Raw genomic sequence first — 23,983 nt, forward strand, 5'->3', positions numbered from 1 at the left:
GGTCCAACATCTCCCCCAGGAAGTCAGTCCAACTCCTCTGGATCATTCATCAGGAGAGGCTATGGCCAGGCCACCCAGCTTGCCATGCCACAGGGGGAACCTGGCTCTGGGGTGGAGCAGGCAGCAGAGGACCACTGAGCAGTGGGTGCTGCCTAGTAAAGTAGCCATGAAATAGCTGTCTGTGTCACAGTGCCATTTCTCTAAGTGACAGTCCCTTGAAGCAGCCCGTTAGGGGTTCACTTGGTCTCAATAGCAGACTCCACATTTGTCATCTTTTGAGTGACAAGAGGACTAAAAGCCTATGTGCTTCACTAACTGGTTACAGCTTCCCTCTCCTTCCAACAGATATTCATTCCCAGGAAATGTACTTTAGGGAGCATAAGATGGGACCCAAAGTCCCTCCTTGCCCTTCAACTGGCCAGTCTGGCTGCTTCTGCTTTTCCACGTAGAACTTGTCTCTTGTCTGTTTTGTCCCCCTTTCTATTCGTCCCTTTGCTCACTCACATCAGCAGTATAGCTTTCCATACCATAGGTAGCAAGTACACAAAAGAAATGCCCCATCCACACCAGATGTAATATGATCCCATCTCACAGTGCTGAGAATTTGTCTAAAATCCCAGTTCACAGAGTATCACCATTAGGACAAAAATCTCAGCTATAATTTCCTCTTACCTGTAGGGAGGTTTCTCATCCTTACTGATGCTGAAGGCAAACTGGCTCCACGAGGGAGCCCCAGACTTGATTTGGGATGCCCCAGCTGGTGACTGGGGTGTCAGGGACCATAGTGGCCTGGAGGCTGCCACATTCACCAGCTGGCAGCATGGCCCCTGGGGGTGCCACCTCCACATCACACCGCACCACCCTGGAGTTCTGCCCCGTTCTGGGAACGCCACAGTTCTTACAAGGAGGTTGGAGGGGAGCACTGGTGAAGGACAGGCAGCTGCTGTGGTGGGGACAGTTGTCAAGTGCAAGTCATCCCCCTGCACCAGTGTCAAGTGCACGGCAACCCCACGGCTCTGCAGGGGGAGGTGGTGAAACTCTCAGCTCCTTGCAGTGATCGCTCTGAGAGGGAGTGAAGTGCAGACACCTTCAGGCTCCACAATGGAGGCTGCAAGGGCTCAGCATGTCAGCAACCCCTGCTCTCCACTCTTGATCCCACCAGTCCTTTAGGGGCTGGGGATGCCCCTTGACCAGTCAGCAGCAATTAGTAAGATAGAGCTTTTCTTATAATTAACCAGCTTGTGATAGTGGTGGGATTTGGGTCAGAGCAGCAGGTGCTGCACATACTGCCACAAGCCACAGCCATAGCCTTGGGAATTTGCAGTTTCCTCAGCACTTCCTGCCCTATTGTGCCCCTCTACATCTCAGTCACTCCTCACAAAATGCCGTGGGACAGCATCTGGGGTCAATGACCAGCTCCTGAAGCACAGATTCTGCCAAAACCTTTGAGTATATGAAAACTTGTGCTCTCACTGCTGTTGCTGTGCCAGCTTAGTGTGAGAGAATTGTAGACATGGACACGGAGGATAATTAGGTCAAACCACCTTCTGCTCACATGTGAACTTATCCACAGTGGTTCTAGTGAAATTGGAGGAAAGATTGTGGCTTTGCCCATCACAACTGAGAGCAAAAATAGATCAGACGTCAATATTCAGATGACAGGAGATGGAGTCCTCCTGGGAAGGCACAAGATCCAGAATTTCAGATTTCATTATAAAATAAATGCTGCCTTTGCCTTAGAGGTGCGCTGTGGCCATTGCAGCTGGATATGAGTGTTAGGAGACTGTAACTGCCTTACCTGTACCTCCTGTGAGGACCATCCACGTCTCTCCTCTTCAAAACAAACTGGAGTTATAGTGGTCCCTTCTGAATGAGGATTGCAGCTCCATGGTTGGTTTCAATTGCTCTGCAAGTCCCTGAAAGAACTTCTTGGAAAACACCAGCTCTGAGCAGAGAGATATAACCCCAGTGGGTGGTCGCTGCATCCTTTCTCCTCTCGAGGTCCTGGACACAACCAAGCCAACACCAGACTGTATCGCCAGATGCTGAGGCCAAGACACTTGGCTGCACTTCACAAGAGATATTGACAGATGGGAATCAGCTTTTAAAATCCCTAGAAGAGCTCAGAGAGACCTGGAAAACCTGCTTGCTCTGCCTGGAGAGACTTGGTCAGGTGGGATGACACTGTAAGCTGGAAGAGGCAAGATTCAAGTGCCATGAGCTGAAGTTAGGCATTTTAGGCCAAAAATGCCAAAGAATATTGAAGTATGGGGTTCCTGCAGAATATCCTTTCTTCTTGTTCCTGACTTTCACTCAGAAGGCACTGAGCAGCTTTCTCTCATTCAAGTATGGCAAAAGACCGGGACGAACATTCGGAATACTCCCCACGACCTTGAAATCTGCTGATGTACAAATCCAGTCAGCATTCAGGATAGAGTCCAATCTTCAGTCAAAGTTAAAGAATCGGACATGAGGTTTAGAAAAAAATCAGGTTTGTGGTTTTATACCTCATTTATAACTCAGATTATTGCATATATGCATTGCTTCTCCCACTGGACCTCTGCCATACCTTTTCTTGGCCTCTTTCAGATTGATTCAGCTGATTTGCAGCTCTGATAGAATTTCTTTTAGATCTTAATCTTTCTGTGCACCGATTTCCCCCACACCTTCTCTAAAGTGGGGCTATGCCACTTGCTTTCAGCTCTGGCTGGGAGCTCCTCTGTGTTCACCCTGTGTCTGTGCAGAGCCCAGAAGAGCATCAACTGCTGTGGCACAAAGTATAAGGAGGAATGAAGATGTGATACTTTGGCAGAATAGCTCTGGAAAGTCTGTGCTGCTTCTCTTGCTAAATTCTCTGCTGAGGGTTTGGCTCTGTTTGCATTGGCTGCTGAAAGCTAAGCTAGCCTGGTGATGATGGAGCATTTTTGACATCTAAAAAGAGCTCCCAACAAAACCAATGATTTCTGTTTATAGCTGATCTGCTCTGATACACAAAAAGACTGAGCAGACAGAGCTCACCCAGCTCCAGCAGGCAAGAGGCACCCATCAGCATCACCTGGAAGGATGTGTTCAGCAGCAGCTCAGGCAGAGGGGGACACCCAGAAGATGCACAGACTGGGACTGCTGTAGTTCAGCCCAGACAAATCCATAAACTGCAAGTAAAACATTTGCTCACAGACCCAATGAGTGACAAAACTGGGTTGTCTGTTTAGCCCAAACTCCTCGTTTTCATTTTGTGAGAAACAGTTTCTTCTTGTACAGACTGGAGGTGCAGCCCTGACTGATCTCCCAGATGCAGAGACTCTCTGCACATGCACTGCCTGGCATGGGGGAGTTTCAGCTGCAACTCAGCTGCCCCAGTATGGGTGGCAAGGTAATCCCAGTGTGGTAGAGAACATAGCTTCTTTTAGTAGGTATCTAATGAAATAAGGAACTTTTTCCTGTTTGCCCAAGGATCTAACACAGCTGATTACAGAAAACATGCTCCGTGCAGGGGTATGTACTGGTGGGAATCTGGGATGGCCATACTTGCAGTGAAAGGACAGGAAAAGCTCTAGGGAGAACCAGATCTGCACTTAGAGGAACCCTGCAGGAAGGTCTTTGAAACATCTGCATCAGTTCTCAGGTCCTGCTGAAAGGCACCAGGTCCAGCTTCAGAAACTGAGCTCAGGCTTCAGAGCTGAGGCCCTGGCAGGACCACAGGCCCCTGAGTACCCACAAAAGCACAACCACCAACCAGAGTGCTGCTCATCAAGGAGCTCACTCCTCATCCTGCATCGTTGGAGCTTACATTTCACAAAGTCAACCTCTGCATTTTCAAAGTCTTTCCCTAACAGGTGGCTGTCTTCCTCCTCCCCAAACATGCTACAGCTTGAATCAGACACTTTGATCTGGGGGAAAATATCCCCCAGGCTAAAAAAAAGCTCTTGATGTAACACCCAGCAATGTGTTTGAACCAGCCTGTCAGGGCACAGTGGAGAACGAGGGCCTGAAACTGTGGAGGGAAACAGATGAAGACCTGACCAGCAGTCTTAAACAAACTCTGCCTGAACCCTGGGACCCAAAGAGTATTTTATAGTTTTTGTAGAGATACTCACCCCTGCAGAGGAGTCTACACTGCCTTCCAGCAAGCACAGCGTCCCAGGCTGCTATGGAGACATCCCAGGCTTGCATATGCTGATAGGAGTTGCTGTCCCTGTATAAGCTCCTGGCTGGTGGTGCAAATGGAAATGGTGGCTTGTGGAAACACCTGAACATCCAAACTAGATACCTTAAACTGTGCAAGTTTGCTGGCTGAAACAGTAACTGTGGGAGAGAGCTGGACAGTGAGAAGTTCCCACCCACGGGGACCTTGAATGCCGTGATGCCCCATGAGTATCGAGGGTTGCCCTGCAAAAAGTGGTGGCTGCCTTCCTGGAGCGCTGTGTGGTTGGCAGCACTGTTCTGGTGGCTGCCAGTTCATCCCAACACATGCAAATGACCCCTACTTTAATCAAAATTGATAAAAATTCTGGTCATCCCCTTGCCTGCTCTACTGGTGTGGGATAACTCAAATGTTTGCCTGAGCCAGATGCATTCACAAAATTTTGGCTTTAATGGCATTCATTTTGTGACACAGGTTGGCTCCTCCACTGCAGCCCCAACTGCTGAGAAATCAATCATTACCAGCAGTTAGCTGTTTGATGGTTAACAGCCTGAACCAAAGCCAAACTGGTTGTTAATTGGGCTAACAACTGATTTCAAGGGGTTGTTTTGCAGGGCCCAACACTCCCAGCAATTGACTTGGAGTTCTAACTAGCAGCCAGGCTGCAATTAACAGAGCCCAGGGAAATTCGCAGGCCATTACCAAAGGGCTGGTTCCCAGCTGGGCTTCTGCTTCTCACGGGGAGATAGGGAGCACAGGCACAGCCAGCACTCAAGGTTCCATTTCACATCCTGATAGCCAAAATTCTGTGGATGTACACCCTAGGTCTCATCCTACACTTCAGGAGGCTCTTATGGGTTTGTCTTTTTCAATGTTGTGATCGGAGTTTTCCTAATGTTTGCTACAAACTTCCACAGGGACACCTTCCAGCTCTCTTTCAAATCCCTTCGCAGGACTTTCTTTTGCTGCGGTAGCAACTAGACCTGGGCTTATGTCTATCTTGGCAGCTTATGGCACCTGCTACAACTGACCATAGGAAACAGGATGTCTTTGGGACAAGGGCTGCTACTTATTTTGGGAGCAGCTCATAAAAGGGGAGGTTCTAGCCACCAAGATTTACTACTACAGCAAAAAGAGCGTGCAAAATAGTCACAGAAAGAGAGCAAGGGTGAGATTTTTTTTTTTCCCATTGTCCTCCTGCTATAAATCTCTGAGAGGAAAAAAATTAGAAAACACTATAGGCCATATTGGCAGGAGAAGCTAGCCAAGGAAGCAAGGACCCTTCACAGTGCCATGGTCATGGTTGAAAGGGGTTATTCCATGGCTGAACAGAAGGCTTGGGTGAGTACAGATCAGGCCTTCACCAAACTAGGGAGACTCTGACAGCCCTCAGCATCCTATTTCCACTCCACAACAACCAACAGCACAACCTTAGCAAAGTGGTAATACCTGAACATGGTTGCAGTAGTTCTTCCCAACACAGTCAAGCCTCCCTCAGCCTCTGATCTAGGACTATGTAGCCACAGATTTTATCCTGGACACCACACAGCCTGGAAGGACATTCCAGTGTTACAGCTACTATGAACATAGGAGAGATGCTGTAAGTCACATAAAGCCCAAGAACATCCCCTCTGCTCCAGAACTGTAAATCTGAAATGCATTTCATTGCACAGTACCTGGGCCATTGGGCAACCTGGAGTAACAGCCATAACCTTCAACCAGTCCACACACGAGCCCTCTCTCCTCCTGCAGCTGATGTGATGCAGGCACAGTGGAGGACAAGAAGTTTTGCTGGAGCCTGGCACCAACTTCATGCTGAATATGACCCTGCAAAGGCTGCAGGTTCCTGTTATCCCAGTCCTAAATTTTATCTCTCCAACATCTACCAAGAGTTCCTCTGGTGCACCAAACCACAGGGACCATGTCTCCCTGGGCCCACAGCTTATCAACACCAGAGGAAGGCAAACAGCAAACTTAGCCATCAAAGGTCTTCTGCAACAAAGCCAGAAGAACTGTTAGGGCAGCCCCATTTCTAAGGGAGAACTGGCAGTGCTGTAGGCATGCGTGGGGAGGGGGCAGAAACATTGCAAATGGGAAGCAGAGTGGTAATGAGGAGCATATGTGTAGGTGCTTGGAGCATCCCAGGTGCTACAGAAGTGCTAAGTGTAATTACTATGGCCAGGAAACTGGCTGTGAAAACCAACTCTACTCCACATCCCCTCTCTCTGCACCTTCTCCAGGGGCTGGACCCGAGACTCCCCATCAGTCTCAGGAAAACAGGAACCAGTCTGGAGGTGCCTTTGGCTGCACCCTGTGGTCAGACAAGCTGTGAGGAGAGGGAGAGGGAGAGGGAGAGGGAGAGGGAGAGGGAGAGGGAGAGGGAGAGGGAGAGGGAGAGGGAGAGGGAGAGGAGAGGGACCAAGGCTCTAAAGGAGAATCGGGTCTGGTCCACCTGTGGCCAAGAAGATTTTGTGCCCTGTCAGAGTATGGTGCTGTCCCTCAACACATGTTGAGTGCTGTTGCAGCACAGAAGGATGTTTCCATATGTGAGACTCATTTTGTGGCCGCCCTGCCCAGAGTAATCTATCTCATGAGCTCCTGACCCTGGAGGGACATTCCCTTGTGACAGCACTGAGCTAATTTCTGCTCCACCTTGTGTCTCCCTCTGGGATGCTCCACTTGGTTCCACAGCCAGGGCTTGCTGGTATGGAGTAGGGCATGGAGCTGTGCTGAGCTCTCCCCACTGGCAGGATACAGCCCACCAACAAATCAGTTTGGTTTGGAGTGACCAAAATATGAGATCCCCCACTGAGTCCCTGAGCATCCCTGTCTCTGGCTATAAATCCCTCCCAAGGAGGAGTCTCCAGAGCAGGGGGCTGAGATGATCCACAAGCTGCAGCCACTCCCTGCCCCCTCCCCGAGAGGAATTGCTCTTCACACAAATGAAATGTGTGTAATTAATGGGCAGGGGGCTGGACAGGTCTGAGATGAAAGCGTTTCCTGGACTTGTCCCTCATTTGCATGGTATCAGAAGCTGTTCAGAAGGTGTGACTTTTCCCACAGAGAGCCCTTAGTTCGGTGGCACAATAAAGCCAGAACTTCTTACCCAGAATTAATTAAAGGAGGGGGAGGGGGATGGCAGGGAAATGTTTGAAAGCTGAGCCTGATGCAATAAACAAACAGCCCAGTCGTCCTTCCCAAGCTAGAGCCTGCCTAAGGGAGCCTGGGCAAGCCCTGGCCCTGCCACAGCATCCTACAGCCTACCCAGCTCAGTGGGCAGCCACATCCAAGCAGAACTCGTGGAAAAGTTGAGAGAAGGGGTGGGAGCAGAGAGAACATGTACCAAAAGGTTTGGGGTTTGGCTGATAAGGCCCTGGTGCAGCCCCTGTTCAGACAGCACATGCCCCTTTTCCTGCCCCCCAGTTTATTGCTACCTGTCTACCCTGTTTCTCTACCAAAGAATAACAGAATGGTTTGGGTTGGAAGGGACTTAAAAAGTCATCTAGTTCCAAATGCCCTGCCAGAGACAGGGATACCTTCCACTAGATCAGATTGCTCGAAGCCCCATCCAACCTGGCCTTGAACACTGCCAGGAATGGTGCACCCTCAGCTTCTCTAGACAACCCAACAGCATTTACTCTGAAAACAGCTCTTTCTCCTGCCTGTTGTTACCCTAGAGTGTTCACCCCACACTTACTTCTGACCCTGTGTTATCTGGCTGGAGCAGATGGGCGTGCTCAGTATCTGGCAAGGCAGAGTCTCTCAGGTTGCTCAGCTCCAGCCTGGTCACTGTGCCTGGATGGCACTGCCTGGTGAAGCTCAGTCCAGGCATGGACATGCACACACCACTGCCTGGAGCTCAGGATGGGGCCAACATCCCTGCTCCAACAGCCAGAGCAGCAGAGCTCCTCTCCTGCTTCATCTGCCACCTCCCTCCAGTGAGGGGGCTGCAGGGTGACACTGGCAATGGTGGCATTAGGAACAGGCGCATGCCCACCAAAAGTACTTAGCCAGCTCAGAGCAGGGGTTTCTGCCCAAAACACCCAGACTAACAGCATGAGTTAACAAAAGAAAACACCCATCCCCCAAAGCACCCCGTCCCCAGCCCTCTCCTGCATCCAGCCCCATCTCAGCATCCCGCAGTCCCCAGGGCCTTTGGATACCTGTGGTTCTCAGACTTGGTTCACACAGCTGCTGATGTAGGAAAAAGGAGAAGTCCTAGACTCCTGGGTTGATGATCGACCCCATGGACTCAAACAGCAGCCAGGGTTCCTGTAACTGTGGAGGAGCTGCAGGTATCATAGGGACTGTCCCCACCTCCCTGCATGGCTGATGGTAGCCACCAGCACTGGGGACCATGTGCACAGCACCCTGCAGGGCCCAGGGGGAACATGAGCTCCTCCAGACTTACCAAGGACTAGGTGGTATCAGTGCAGAGACAGGATACGAGGAACCATTAATTAATTCACCTACTCATTAACTTACTAGAGTTGGGGCTCTTTAATCTCCCGAGGAATGGTGAAACAACCTTTGTTGGCTAGGAGCTGAAGTTAGACAAATTCAAACAATAAACGAACTCTCAAGATATAGTGCTCCATGGGTACTCAGAAACCCTTTAGTGAAAAGTGGCTGACTAACCATGGACCAAGTGAGCTGGGGATCCCTTCCCAGAGGCCAGGCCGGGATGCCTTTCACTGTGGCAGAGCAGAGAGCAGCAGAATTTGGGGGTAGTGAGGTACAGAGCTGTGCGGGGACACAGGAGTGTCCATATCCACCTCAAACCCCAGGGTACTGGCTGCTCACTGCTCCAGCTCTTGGCTGCATCTCGGGATGGCAGGGATGGGGGAACAGCCTTACTGGAGCCTGAGCACCCACACTGTGCCCTTCCCTACCAAAGCTGGGGCATTTGTAACAAGACGGGAGCCAGTCCTGTGCTTCTGCTACCTGGAGCAGGCACCTGGCACCAATTCACTCACGTTCACAAAGCCATTAGGAAAAGCAGTTAGACAAATTAAAGGAAGAAAAGCAACCATTAAGGACTATCAAACACCATCTCTGCCTGGGGAAAGGCCAGGAGCAATTCACTTTTAATTCCTGTCTGTAAACCACAACAAAGTCTAGCCCCAGCTATCATCCTCAGCCTTCTGCAGCCCTTGGGTCTCTCCTGGAACAGTCAGACAAAAGCCATCCTTGCTGTCCTGTGACTCAAGCAACATCTCTGATCACCCTGATGCAGCAGTGATGCTCAGGTGCAGAGCATGGCCAAGTGCTCAGCCCCTTCTTTTCTCTCCTTGAAATTACTGAGGAATACTGCCAGCTCGGCCCAGGCTGCTGTGTCAGCCAGGGGAAGGCTCAGCCTTGCACCCACAGATAAGCCTCAGAAGGAGCAGTAGGTGATGTTGCAGGCACTCCATGAGCACAGCAACAAATCCAGAGCTGGCACCAGCGATGGTGAGACTCGCCTTGCAGGGCTGCTACACTTAGGCAGTTTAAGATGTTTCACAGTTTTATTCTTGCATGCTTCCATACCTTAGAACCACTCCATATCTGAATCCCCGATCAGCTCCTGTAAGCAAGACCCAGCACTGCAGCAGGGTTGACTATTCTCTGAAGGAGGGAATACAATAACCCATTTTTCACAGCCCCCAAGCTCTTCTGGGTAAGGGAGGAGCAAATAGCAGCTTTGTCTCAGAAAGTTTCATCCCATCCTTGAAAGCAGTGGTCAAAGCTCCATTGCACTATGTCCCCGTTCAACCTCCAGTGGGCCTTGCTCTCACATACCAAGAAGGTGGCATCTGCACAGTAAACCTGGAATTTGCTGCAAGGAAAACCATGATTTCTACAAAACTCATCTGGGTCCAAAATATTGAGGCAGTCTCCCACTTTCCACAGCTGTTCCCTTGGGAAGGAAATTGTACCAACCAGCAGCCTCAGCCCCACCCTGCACCTCACTGCCTTCCTCTCATCCCTCTCCAATATGTCTGTCCAGCCCCAATCCATCCCTGGAAAGCATCAGGCTCAGTTAGACTAATACAAACTTTTAATGCACATATTAAATAAATATTTCAATCATTTCATATTCAATTTGTACACAACCGAAACAAAACGAAAATCCTCAAGGAAACAGGAAAAACCTCAAACAATCAAAAAAAGATTGGATGAAAAGTCACCCTGGTTCTGGCTCCTATCCAGTGTCTTTGTTTGCCCTCCCCATGAAGAATAATTGGTTTAACCCTTTGGAGAGAGTCACAGTCCCAGGGCAGCATGTGCAGAGCAGGGCTGGCTGAGGATGTTCACTCAAGAGATTTAATGTTTCCTTTGTTGTTTTTTTCTCTTCTAAATATAAAATTTGGCTTCTGTCAACACAAATTTTGAAAGTAACCCTTTCCTTTCCTAGGGGAGCAAGGGCAGCAGTGTTTCTCATCAAAGAAGAAACCTAGAAGAGACTGTTGGAAGCACCAACTATTATGACAAGATACTGAATATCACAACAAAACAGCCTGAAATGGCTCCACAATAATTTGTAAACTTTGTTTAATTTTATGGATGAAAATTTGCATCTCATAAAAAAAATATAGACAGGAAAAAAAATACCAGTTTTTGGTGAGAAGTTCACATTTTCCACATGGGGAAAAAAATAATTCCGGTTATCAGCCCACTCCACAGCAGCTGTACCTTAGTACTTTAAAACAAACCAAATGCCAAAGATGCTCCCATGGCTAAGAGGTACCAAGTCAGTTCAGGACTTTCTCTGGGGAATCCATCACCCCTGTCCCCTCCTGAGAAAAAAAGTAAGTTGAGAGTTGTGAAGCCAGCAGCATTCTCAGAAGGATGCGACTTCCAGCAACCCCTTGCTCAGCCAAAGAAGTAGCACATCCGAGGAAAGAAAGCATCCAGTGGTCCTCACCCCAGGCGTCACAGTCAGCCCGCATTGGCAGTGTCCCCACATCACCCAGGCTGCCAAAACCACCTAGGAGGCCTCCAACCACCTCCAAAATAAATCCCCTCCTCTTAGCTATTTTCCAGCCTCTCCATCTTCTCCAGCAAGCATAGCATTAGTTCAGTTCATTTAAGTAGCACATTGCTTCCAGATTTTGCTTGTTTGTTTTAAACATGATTTTTTTAACTCTTTTCCCCCTAGAGCTACAAAAAAAAAATTACAAAATAAAGCGCAACCCCAAACAGACTAGAACATTTCTAAGTGAAGGGCTCTTCTCCCTTCACCAGTCTTTGAATGTTTCATTACTTTTAAAGCTGGAGTACAAAAATAGAGCCTCTCTCATTTTTTTCCTCTTTTTTTTTTTTGTTTTTTTGTAAAAACCAAACATCCCCCCCCAAAGTACCAACAACTAGAGTAGGTAAGGTTTTTTTTATCCTCCCCCCTCCCTTTTTTTTTCTTTTTTTTTTCTTTTTTTGTTTAATGCCCATATGGGAAAGTCTCTACATATAGTCCACGAAGCTCAGAGGAGCATCCTCCAGGAGAGATGCAGGCAGAGGGGGCAGGGGCAGGCATATCAAGGGCCCGCTCTGGAGTTTCTAGTCCTTTTACTCCTCCTGTTGAAGGGGTAGTTGAGGAACTCAAAGCGTCTGTGGGGCTCGGTGGTCTGGTGGCCCTTGGGAAGCCTCTTCATGAAATGCACCTCGCGCTGGTGCTGCCGGGTCTTGGAGCCCTTGCGCGGGCGGCCCTTGCGGGTGAAGGCCATGTACCAGCCCTCGTACTTGGCGTTCTGCAGCGCCGTGTAGTTGTTCTCCAGCACGATCTCCGTGAACACGCAGTCCTTGCCTTTGCCATTGCTCTGAGAAGGGGACAGGAGCACAGATTTAAGCAACAGGCACTTGCTCAGAGGGCTGCTTTGCACGGCTCCACACTGGTCTGGCTGCTGTGGTAGCAGGGCTGCAGAGCTTTTTGGGCAACCAAAGGCTCGCTTCTCCCACAAGTCAGAATTGCCCAAAATGTGCTTTTCCTTAACAAGCCACAGGGAGCAGGCATTGTGACACAAACACTGCTCATTGCTGCTTATGTACCAGTGCAGCTGGTCCCAGCCTTAACTCCCACCACATCCATAAGGGAACTTGTGCCTCCATCTGTGCCTGGATGTAACCTTAAGCAAACTCTCCATCCCAATTCACCCACCCATCCTGTCCCACTGGGGTCTTTAATATAGGAGGGGCATCAAGGAGCATTTACTGGTAGGAGAAGCAACACGAGGTCAGTGGTGACAGAGCCCACAGATGCAGGTGGTGGGGGGAGCTCCCCCATTATAGGCAGTAGCAGGACTAGAGAGGGACACACATCGGGAAGCCCCCAGGAAGCAGAGGCCATGGAAAACCCCAGATAATCACTGTTCTGGAGGGATTTTGCATGTCCAGCCCCTCCGCCACGGGAAGGGGCATCAAGGCACATAAGCTGCATGACAAACCAGCGGGTGGTGGGGTCTGTCCTTGGGGCCGGCCCCATGGAGCATCTTAACATTCCTGGCACTTGTACCATGTAATCGTGGAGAATAGACCAGCAATCCGCCTATTTGTTCGGAGAGATAGAAGGAATGTGCCCCACACGGCACCCGCCCACCTCTCTTGCTCCCCCTCAGGCTGCAGCACGGCTTGTCCCCCTGCCCCCAAAAGGAGAGCTCTTCTCCTGGCAGTCCCCACTCCCGTGTCCCCGGCAGTTCCCTGCCTTGCCCGTACCCTTGCACCCTACCTTGCCAATCAGCTTCCCCTTCTTGTTCATGCAGATGTAGAAACCTGTGGCTGCCCCCTTGATGCGCACGCGGCTCCCAAAGGTGTCTGTCTCCACGATGAGCTTGGCTGGGGAGAGCAGCAGGGGGAGAGAAGGAGGGAGGTCAGAGAGGGGGTGGGATAGGGCTGGCACAGGTACGGGGAGCCCAGCAATGCACCCTGATGCCGGGCACTGCAGCCACATGATCTCTGGCAAATGAACCAGAGAGAGCCCTAAAATCAGCACGCGAGGTTAAGATACAGCCTGTCCCCCACCTTTAACTTGCCCCATTGTCCCTGCATGACCTCGGACATGTCCCTTTGCCACCTTAAGCTGCACTGGATGGGGAATAGCTCTGTTTTACCCAGCTCCACAGGGCTCAGTGGTTCAGGTGCCACAGAGGTGTCCCAGACGAAGGCAGGGCAGTGAGCAGGGCACACACTGGTTGGCAGAGAACAAGGCAGCCACCCTGCAAACTGAGGCAAGTCTGGGTGCACCTGTGGGCCAGCACCAGACAGGCACTTTCTGGACATGCACAGCGTGCTGCCAGCTGTCCCCAGCCCAGGGGACACTGCTCCGTGTCCCTCTGCCAGGCCAGGGCTGCAGGAGGAGCAGTGACTTTGCAGCTGGCAGGGGAGGCGTGAAGGGTACAGCCACCCTTTTAATGCCTTTCACCTTTGCACAAGTCGAGAGGGCGTATTGATTTGGTCTCAGTTTTTTAATGGAGGCATCGATCGACTTCCGAAGGAGCTATGCAAATCACTGGGTCGATGGGCCGCCTATAAATAGACCTGTCACCTTCCCTCCCTGCCTTCACCCTGGGAACCCAAGCCCCAAAGCCCATGCATCCCCAGGGAAGGGGGAGGATGGGGACAGGACATCCTTCTTCCCGGTCCTGCAGCTGCTGTCCCCAGAGCAAGCCCCAGTGGGGATAGTGCCTACCTGTTTGCACCTCTAAAGATCTGTGCTCTGCCAAGCACCAAGAATTCCCCACGATGCTGAAAAGCCAGCTGTGACTGTCCCATCACCTCTTGTCCAGCATCAGCCCACAGTACAATAAGTGCTATCCAACAAGGCAATTAGAGGACAGGCCACAAAGGTTCCAAGCCTACACTCTTATTACGGGTTTAAGTCCATTGATGCCTTATTTATCCTATTTTATCCTTATTATATTTATATTATCCCTGCACAAGGGTTGCTCAGTTTCTCAGGACTGCGATTTACCACAGCTTGCACATCTCTAGCCCAGGATGCTCAGCCTCCAGTGAGCCCCAAGTGAGGGCAGTGATCTGGCTCTGGAGTGGGAGGCTCTGCAGGAGGATGCTTTGAATGGCAGAAGGAGGCTGTAGGTGCACACACAAGTTAAAGTAAGCCTAAACCACACTCCTGGCTAGGGGCAAACGGCCTTTCTGTCTCTGCAGCGCCTCGACCCTGCATCCCTCTTGTGATGGGTGCTGCTGAGGTCAATGGCACCGAGGGTGGGGACAGCAAGCAGGCAGTGCTAGCAGCCGCTGAGTTGACCAAAGGAAAGGTCATCCCCAAATTTGCTGGGGCCAACTGATTTGGTGCTGTTAGGCAGGCCAAGCTTGATGTGAATGCAGGTACTCCCTCCCTGCACCCTCTCCCATCATTATCACCCTGCAGCATCTCTTTTCCCCCGGTTTACCAAGCACTCATATCCCCCTACTCCTAGGCAGGCACAGGTTGTACTCAGAGACAAGAAATTTGGGAAGAGCAAACTCCAGGCTGTGTTGATCAATGCCCAGAGCCTGACAAGCACCTAGCATCCCCAAAACCACCCACAGGAGCGATGGCACTCTGCAAACAAAGCATTGAGACAGTGACCCCCTATTTATCTATATTGGGGAAAGGGGTGGAATTGATCTTGGAGGCAGTAAAAGGTTTGAGGAGAATTGATTTTTCTCTGAGAGATAGAAAGAGCTGAGAGGGAGGGAGGGATGACGAGGGAAAGAGGGAGGGAGTGGGGAGGCCTTGGCCCCAGCAAGCACAAAACCCTGCTTTAAAGATGCATATTGCTTCTCCTTTGGACTTTTCTCCTTTTTTTTTTTTTTTTTTTCCCCAAAGGGCAGCTGTGATTTACAGCCACCAGACAGGTTTGCTGCCCTGCACGAGCCCAGCCCATGTGTCACTCTGGCCCCCTTATCCACAGAGGATGAAGACAACCTGGCCCCAGAGACTCACACCCCTAGACCCTTGCAGGCAACTCGTGAACCCTGCAAACTCCAGCTCCAACCAACAGAAAACCCTGGGCACAGACAAAAACCAGCAAATGGGCAGAGAGCTGTGCTGGTGTCTCCAACCACTCACGGGGTGGAGTCCAAGCTGCAGCTGGCAGTGGTTTTCTTGGTGGCAGACACAGCCTGGGAGGGACAAGCTGGGCTGCACCGGCCGCCCGCCTTCCCTTAGAATTAAAAAAAGTCAATCAAATATTGACAATTAAGACAAATAACTGAAAACGCTGGACTCGATGTTAAGTCGGCTGTAAAAATGTCAGCGTGGGGAAAGGGGTCATCTGCAAGAATAAATCAACCCCTTTTACACACCCACCCCCAAAAATGAGACTAAAAAAAAAAATAGAGCAGAAGGAAGGGCTTGGGGAGGGGGATCTTTGCTGCAAAAATGGATTTCTAAATAATGTTTGGGGGAGTCCTTTTTTTCCTCTTCCCTCTTTTGGGGAGGGGGGGAGGCTTAACGTTTTCAACTCTATTCTTTCATTTAAGTGACAGATTTATCCCAGTAAAATTATGTTTCATGCTCAAACTTTGAAGGGAAAGTGGCTACGTAAATGCTGAAAAAATGCAGCGAGACACACTTGATCCCCCAACTGGACTGCGAAGAGGAGAAAGTATTCAGGAAATGTTAAAAAAGGTGAAAGTAAGAAGCGTTTTAATAGTTCTTCCAGACATGGGGGCCTCCCTAGAGATTCATACAGAACAATCCTGAACCTCTATTTTAACATTTACAGACTTGCAACTCTTTTAAAACTTTACATCTGAAAAACTGCTTGTTCTCTTTCTGGTTTAGATCAGTCTTCATTTTCTTCCTTAGCTCTTCAAATGCTTAACCTTTTTTTATTACATTTTAATAGAGTTTTTCAAGCCACCACCAGTCCGTCCTTCTGGCTGTATTTAAACCTGGTTGTTATTTAAATATGCACTAACTGTTTTTTAAAATCCAGGCGTTAGAGGTCTAAAACAAGATGGGATTTTCTTTTTTTTGCTTCGGAAATTAGCTACTGCCCTTTCAAGCTAGAGCTGCTCCAGGATGGGAATAATTCATTTGCAAGATTAATTCTGGATGTATGGAACATCACATGGAACCTACACTAGGCTTGTACTGATAATGTCCAGCATTAAATTTTCAGCCAAAGAAAAATGGGAAAAAAAGCCTCCAAAAGTCAGAAAGGTAAAGAAAAAAATTGTTTCTACTAATGTACCCAAGGAAGAAAGGGAAATTGCAGCTAATACCAAAGAAAAAGAGTTGTGATAGCTATGTACAGCACACAGGAGCACCTTCCCTGCCCTAGGTGCAGGATCAGGCCTCCAGAAGTGGTGCCGGGGCTCCCTGGCCCCACTGACCCCTTTGCCACATTTGACCATCCCAGTATGTCAGTACTGGGGCTTCAAGAGACCCCAGCAGAGGGACTGGTCCCCTTGCCCCAGAGAGGGTGGAGGTTTTGGGGAGGGGGTGCCAGGGCAATGCAGAGGGGCCGTGGCACAGCTCCTGCTCTCACGCTTGCAGAGTCCCTGCTTTGTCTCTGGAGATGCCGCAGCATCTTTGCCTGCGGCTGACTGCCTCACTGACCCTCTGCTCTGGATTTGTTTGGAGAAGGAAGGGATGGGACAGGAAAATGCCACTTTAGACAGTGCTAGTTCAGGGAAGGCTTCCAATGCAGTCATTCCCCCTTTCTCCTCCCTGCCTCTTCTTTTTCAAATTTACTTTCCATTTCAGTTTCAAAAGGAAGTCTCGGGGATTCCCATCCCTACAAAGAGCCAGGACAAAATCTGATGATGCTTGGGATGCTGCAGCCCCAAGCCCTCTGAGTCAGGTGCAAACCAAGAATTAAAAGGAAAGAAGCAGAGTCTATCCTTCAAGAAGTGGTCCCCTCCTTTGGCACAGGGAACCTGCCCTCACCTTGAATCACACAGCTGCTGATTACCGACCCCTATGTTCTCCTTTTACAAGCCCCCACAAGCCGAACGATTTTAACGATTTCTGGCTAACAAACAGGACGGAAATCATCAATCGCCACGCTGGGCTGTGAACACCTCCCCAGCTCCCCCCTCGCCTGCCCACATCGTGTGTCCTTACCGTGCACATCCCCATCCTCTGCCATCGCATTGATTTTCTTGTTGTCCAAGATCTGCACATGTTTCCCGCTGGTCCGGCTGTACAGCTGGTAGGTACGGACAAGCCGCCGGCTGAGCTGATCTGTCACCAGGCTCTGCTCCCTCACATGCTGTGTAAAATTAGGTGGGGACTGAACAGTTACCTTTAGGAAATTAAAAAATATACAACACACCATTATAATCTCTACTCCTCAGCGGGGCAAATGGGCTGAGCCGAGATCGCCAGCCTCCAGCTGGGCTTTACGGAAGGCCAAGAGCCAGGACCGCGGCGGTGCCTCCTGTGCCATCAAAGTCTCTCCAGGAGAAGGAGCATTAAGCTCAGGGACACAGTGACCGGAGTCCTACATAGAGCTGTGCCCTCTCCAGACATGCCCTAAGCAGAGGTGCAGGTAGCTCAGAGTAGAACAGGGCCCAGAGGCCCCTCTAGGACTCAGTGGGTCCTGACTGGGACTGGGGTACCTTGAGATGGGCATCAGGGCTGGGAGCTGGAGGGGATCTAGGTGGGATGCGCAGGATGGCACTCTGTTGCCCTCTCAAGGGGCTGATGCTTTCATCCCACACCTCTCTCACCTCTGCAGGAGCATACTACTGCTCCAGCTGCCCTGGGCACCCATCCCAACAGTTTCAACAGCTGCCTGTCCTCTGGGTCTCAGGCTCTTTATTTGCTCCCAAGTACCCCACTTATTAAGCTTTTCAAATACACAGTCACAGAGAGGGTAGAATTATGACACATAAAAATTACAAGAAAACCATACCCCAGGGCATTTAGTGGTATAATCCCCCAAGGATACCAACATGCTACCCCTGCAAACACAGCCCTCATCGCCAGTTCAGCTGCTTGGTGCCAGCACAGGGTCATTCCCAGCCCCATCACACCAAGCCCTTTAGTCCCAGAGCCACAGCTAAGCCCGTTCTCTCCAGACCTGACACTGCTGCTCCTGGGCTTTAAATGATTTTCATGAGCGGCCAAACCTGCTCCCCCCTCAGCCCCAGCTTGTGAGCTGGCACAGAAGTCTTTTTCCCCCCTCGTCTCAAATCCCTCTTTTAAGTCTGGAAAGTTTCGCTGCTCCCTGACATTTATAAAGATGTATTCTGAGCAAATGTTAGGAGATCGCTCCTTTCAACATCAGAAGGCTGGGGCTACCCCCCACCACCCCCACGTCAAATGGGAAGATTTCCTCCTGTCTTAAACAACAACAGAAAACCACAATAAAAGCAAAAGCCACTGCTCTCCCAAAGCCAGCTTTATAGAGATATCTCCCTTTGACAATGTCATCTCTCTCCCTCTGCCTGTGCATGTGTGTTTCCTATAGACGGGTTTTGGATAATGCAGCAGGATTCTCTCCCCAGCTCTGATGAGGGTACCATGTGGAGGAGAGGTCATTAGCCATGCTGCTATTTGGTCTCCATCTCATACTCCAAAATATTACAGCTATGTTTTTATACAACTGCACAATCCCAGTGCTCCATTCCCTTCACTTTTCAGCTGGAAACTCCATTTTTTTACCCCCCAAGATTCCAGGAAAATAACAATAATTTTTAAAAGTAGCTTAGAGGGCATTTTAAACAAAGCTTCTGCACCTGTAATCTCAGGGGGAAGGGGGGCTTCACCCCGGTTTGGAGGCGCACGGCTCCGAGCGACGAGTGCCTGCTGGTATGCGGGTGTCGCACAAGCTCTGCCCGGGATGTTTAATCTATTCATGTCACTTCTGTCTCTGCCGATACAAACCAGCGATGCTAAAGTCTGACACCTCTAAGCTGAATCAAAACCTGCACCTTTCACTAAGGCTTTTGCAGGGTTTATTTTTTTCTTTTAATTCTGCTTTACTTTTTGGAACAATATAGGAGGGGGGAAAAAAACGGAGCAGAGGGATGGGGGTATCCACAGTGTAATCAGAGATCGGGGAGACGGGAATTAAATCTACTTTAAGATAACCCTGCGTATTTCCTTGAAATCCCGGTACTCCCTGCCTCCAGCCGGTGTTCCCCGTTCGTTATTTTGCGTGCCGGGGACGGTGGGGTCCCCCTTGGCTTTTTACAACCAGGCAACTTTTATCTCCTGGGTTTTAAACTGCTCCTCTTCTCCGTGTCCCTCCCTGCCGAGCCGCTCGGCGGCGGCGGGGCACCCCCCATCCCCGCGGGGCGAACAAAGCCGGGCAGCCCAGCGGGCACTTACCTGGGCTTGCAGGCAGAGGACGAACAAGTGCATTAACCTGGGAGGGGGAAAAGCGGGAGAGAGGTGTGAGCCGGGGGGCTGCGGGCGCGGGGCGGGAGGGCTGCGGCTGCCGGTACTCACACGTAGCTGAAGAGCGAAGAGCAGGGGTCCATCGCGGCGCCGATGCGGGGCCGGGGCCCGGCGGCAGCGGGGAGCGCCCGGGGGGCGCGGCGCTGTCTCAGCTCCTCGGTTCCTCTCGCCCTGCCGGCACGTCCTCGCCCCAAAGAAAGGAGGGCACAAGCGGCTACAGAGGGGAAAGGCCCGGCGGCCCCACCGCCCGCCCGGCGGCCCCTGCCGCGGGGAGCCCCCCGCCCCGCTCCGCGGCCCCGCTGCCGCCTTGGGAGGCGAAGCCGACCCGCAGCCCCGACGGCGGGGGCGGGCGCGGCCGGGAGCGGCAGCAGCCGCGGGCGAAGCCCGGCCGGACCCCGCTCCCCTCCCGGCCCCGGCGGTACCTGCCGAAACGGAGCGAGCGGCGGGCCAGGTGTGGCCAGGGCTCGGGGCTGCCGCTAAGGGCCGGGCTCCACGGTCAGTCGCCGGCGGGACTCCCTCCCTACCCCGTGCCTCAGTTTCCCCATCCGTAAAACGGGGTTTAAGGGCTCGGAGGGTGGGTCGGGGACGCGGTTCCCCCCGCTGGGGGTTCGCCGCTCCGCGGGCGCGTTGTGGATTGGGAGCGGGCGGGCGAGCCCTCCCGGGACGTGCCAGACATTAAAAGGATTACCGGAGGAGGGGGATGGAGGGGGCCGGAGTTTCGAGAAGGAGTGAGGCTGGGCAAATTCCGCAAACCGGGGTGGGGAGCGGGACATCCCCGCTTTCCTCGGAGCATCCCCGCCGGGCGCTTACCTTGCGGAGCGGACGGGCGCCCTCAGGGCCGGCGCTGCGGGGCCATGGGGCCGGGCGGCGGCGGCGGGACGGGGCTCAGCCCCGCAGCCCGGGCAGGGCCGCCGAGGGCTGCATTGTTCCGGCGAGCCCCGGCCCTCCCGGCCCCGCCACCTGTTGCGCACCGGGGCGGGGGCTGCGGCGGGGCTGCGGCGGGCGGCCCCCGGGGCCGGTACCTGGCCGGGGCCGGGGCCGGCGCCGCCTGCTCGGCGCTGAGTGACAGCTGCTAATTTGCCAGCCGTGCCCCGCTGCCGGTCCCCGCGCTCCCCGCGCCCTCCTTTATCTTATCAGAGCCCATAATTACAATTGCTATTTTGCTTCCTCGAATCAGCAATCAGCGCTATCTGCCGCCGCTGGAGAGGCAGCTCCTGTCAGCCGCCCCTGAGTGACAGCTCGGTGGCTGCCCCGCCGCACACACACACATACACACAGAGCCCCGCACACGCCTGTGCAGCCCTCCTGCACACGCACATGCATGCAAGCAACCCTCACACACAGTCTGCACACAGTCCCTTTCACACACACAGCTGGCACATGTGTGCAACCTTTCCCATGAGGTCCCCTTCTTCTCACTTGCACCTCTCACATGCTCTGCACCCTCCAGCACAGTTACTCACTTAGTTCCTCAGTTATTTGCTTTGCTTACCCCTACCCACAAAATACAACCCTCTGCCTCACACACAGTCACGCCAGCTGCAGCCACAGGACAGTTCTCTCTCTCACATGCACACTGATGCCCAGCTTGTGCACATTCCCCCTTGCTCAGGCATCCAACAGCCCTAGACACAAGTGCACCAACACCTCTCCCCACCAATGTTTGACCCCAAAATTCTGCCTACTGTCGCTTCTGGGGATGGATCTCCCAAGGTTCTCACTGGATCTTACTCAGCATCCTCACTGCTGAGGGATGCTGCAGGCAGGCAGGGGAGCCTGGGCACTGCCCCATCACTGGGCTGACCCCCCAGGGCCCAAGGAGAAAACAGTCCTTGCATCAGTATTAACAAACTCAGTACAGCACAGGATGAGCACCTGCCTTGTGCTGACTAAAATTACCCCAAAATTCAACTCCCTGTTAATTTTCCTTCCCTTTTTCTAGGTGCAAAAAGATGTTTCTGAGGGGGTTTCCTATGTATAGGAAGAAATCTTGGGCCAAGCTTGCGTTTAACTGAAAGCATTTGGGAGAACAACAGGACCAGGCAAGACAGGCACTGAAGGTGCTTGGCAGAAGCAGGAGCTGGTTTCCAAGGGCACGACACATTTACACACACAGCTCATCAGTACAGCACATGGTCAGGAGAAAAACCCTCCAGGTTGGGCTGTGCGATCAGCTAACGCACCACAGCGCAGGTGAGGTGGTTCCTCCTATTCCCCTCTCTGCACTGCCTAAGGAAAACCAGGCAAAACCAGAATGGGAAACAATAGACACTCCTGATGCTCTAAATTCAGACAATCCTTACTTTTTTTATATATAAAAAAATTCAAGGAATTTAGTCCATTTCCCAGACGCTGCTCTCCTTCATGAGTGGCCACCTTCACTTTATCCCCTGTGGGCACAGGATCAGGGAGGCACATATTAGCATGCACACCACAGTCTACTCAATAGCACCATTTCCAGAACAGCCCAGACTGCCTTAAATTGGGAGATTTATGGTGTCCCGTAAGGGGTCAGAGGCAGCTGCAAGCTGACAGTCCCGTGTGCCCCCTGCCCTCAGCAAACAGGCTCAAGTGCCAGTCATGGCTGTAAAATCAAGCCAGTGTGGGATCACCCAGGGGTGGCCACACTTTTCCTGACAGTGGATGACAGACGATGCTCCTGTCAGCCGTCCTCAGACCTACAGCCAAACCCTCCACAGCCCCCATCCTTCCCCATCTTTGGGAATGGAAAAAAAATGAGCAGGTTGGTGACAGCAGCATCACAGCTGCTCGGCTCACCCTGCCTCTGCTGCTGCCTTGGATCACAGCCACAACCTGCTCCTCACAGGGAAGATGAGTGCCTGCACAGAGGCATTTGCCTTCTTCCCTTGGTGCTTCCCAGCCCACTTGTGTTTGCATCAAGAGTGACACTCTCCACCCCCTTTTGTTTTCAAGTAATAAACTTTTTTGGATAGGCTCTCTCCCGTGCCAGGCAGGGAAATCTGCCTGCCTGTCAGCTCCTTCACAGGCCATCTGAGATAAGCCCCTGGTCCACAGGGTGAGGGTCCCCTCCATCCCCAGGCACTGAGGATGAATGACTTGTCTGGCTCTCCTGGGGAGAAGAGAAACTCCAGCCCTGCGCTCCTGAGACCAGCTGGGCCTCAGGCCAAACTGCTATGGAGATGGTGGAAGAAAATCCCTTGTGGCAGAAAGACTTGGGGCCTTGCTGTGCCCTAAGTGCTCCAAGCAGCCATTGGGCTGTGATCCCTGGAAGAGACTTACCAGCATGGTGCCATCAGATCTTGTCCTGCTGCCCCATTGCTCCATTGCCCTGGTCTGCAGAGCTGGGACCATGTTTAGACTGCTCAGGTACAGAGGTGGTTTCCTTCAGAGAAGAGCTCACGTGTTTTATGTTCATCAGGGATGTTAAATGCTGCAGGTGAAGCATTAGCAGCAGAGATGTGAGCTGAAGCCCTCCCATCCCCTTTCCCACAAAGCTGAGGGTACCAAGGTGCAGCCACAGGGCTACAAAACCAAGGAGCATGAACCAGGAGAGAACCAGCACATGGAGGCATCTGTGCCAGCCTGGCTGGGGTCCAGGCTTGTTCTCAGACTTTGCCCATCTCCTTTACCCCACACAGAGCCTCTTGGCAGCTGGGAAGTGTGGAGGGAGCTCCTGGAGCAGCCTAGACTGAGATAAGACAGGAAGATCAGGAGAGGATTTGAGATGGAAGGGGCAGCAGGTGAGGGACTGTGACTCTGGGAGGGGTCTGTGCCACTGTACAGCAGAGACTGGAGAGAATGCAGCAGTACTGAAGAAAGCTCTTTCCATTGCCCCTGTGATGCTCAGCAAAGCACCCCACAACCCAGGGCCACCCCAGCACCATCCCTTCTCTCTCCTAGGATCTCCTGTAGCAAATCTGCAGGACCACCTCCTGGAGGTTCCACCTCCAGCTTCCTACCTGCTTCTTTATCATCCCTATCTAGCCCAGTTCATGTCAGAAATGGTCCACACCCACTCCTTTCCTTGCACAGGGTGACAACAGTGATGTCAGCTCCTGCTCCCCACAAGAGATCAAAGCCAGCAAGGAGCATCAGCCTGAAAGCTCTCCACTAGCATCCCTTATTTCAGAAAGGCAGAGACAAGGAGAGCAACACCAACCCCAGCTTTAGGGGCAAGCAGTCCAAAATGGGCTGAACGGAGACCAGGGCTCCTAGCAAACTGGGGGTTCATATCATAAGAGGAGTCCAGGAGAATTTGGAGTGAGGGGAAGCCAGCAAAACATCCACAGGAGTCTTTCAGTGGGAATGACCAGTGGATAGTTTCAGGTGGAGAAGCAGCCAGGGCGTTGCTGTCACTCACAGAGAGGCCAACAGGCACAGCTCCCTGCTCCTGCCAGGCAGGGACATAGACAGGACCACAGCGCTAATCCCGACTGATGGAGGAGAGCAGTACCTGCAGCAGCACACAGCAACACTGAGCCGGCCAGAGGGCGAGGAGAGCTCCTGTCTGCAGGTGCAGAGGG

General features: G+C 51.9%; 1 protein-coding gene across 2 annotated transcripts; it reads right to left on the bottom strand.

The window, feature by feature from the left end:
• Window positions 1-10,166: 10,166 nt before the first annotated feature.
• FGF8 (fibroblast growth factor 8) lies at window positions 10,167-19,597 on the bottom strand. 2 transcript variants are annotated; one of them, XM_033066846.1, is made up of 5 exons: window positions 19,530-19,597; window positions 19,410-19,446; window positions 17,196-17,343; window positions 12,846-12,952; window positions 10,167-11,940 (listed from the first exon to the last, which is right to left on the bottom strand). In XM_033066846.1, the coding sequence occupies exons 1-5, from the start codon at window positions 19,559-19,561 to the stop codon at window positions 11,659-11,661; spliced, it is 606 nt and encodes a 201-aa protein (XP_032922737.1). In that variant the 5' UTR covers window positions 19,562-19,597; the 3' UTR covers window positions 10,167-11,658. The 2 variants fall into 2 exon arrangements, with proteins under 2 accessions (XP_032922737.1, XP_032922736.1); XM_033066845.1 differs by having other exon boundaries at window positions 17,196-17,376.
• Between the last annotated feature and the right edge of the window lie 4,386 nt (window positions 19,598-23,983).

Source organism: Catharus ustulatus, chromosome 8, assembly GCF_009819885.2.
Source record: "Catharus ustulatus isolate bCatUst1 chromosome 8, bCatUst1.pri.v2, whole genome shotgun sequence".
Taxonomy (NCBI): domain Eukaryota; kingdom Metazoa; phylum Chordata; class Aves; order Passeriformes; family Turdidae; genus Catharus; species Catharus ustulatus.

Excerpts from the sequence above, each read along its gene's own strand:
- FGF8 (XM_033066845.1), bottom strand. The coding sequence starts at position 19,561 with ATGGACCCCTGCTCTTCGCTCTTCAGCTACGT. Across the intron at positions 12,953-17,195 it reads AGAGGATGGGGATGTGCACG|CCAAGCTCATCGTGGAGACA; the intron begins GTAAGGACACAC and ends TGCTCTCCCCAG. Across the intron at positions 11,941-12,845 it reads AGGGGAAGCTGATTGGCAAG|AGCAATGGCAAAGGCAAGGA; the intron begins GTAGGGTGCAAG and ends TCCCCTTCTCAG.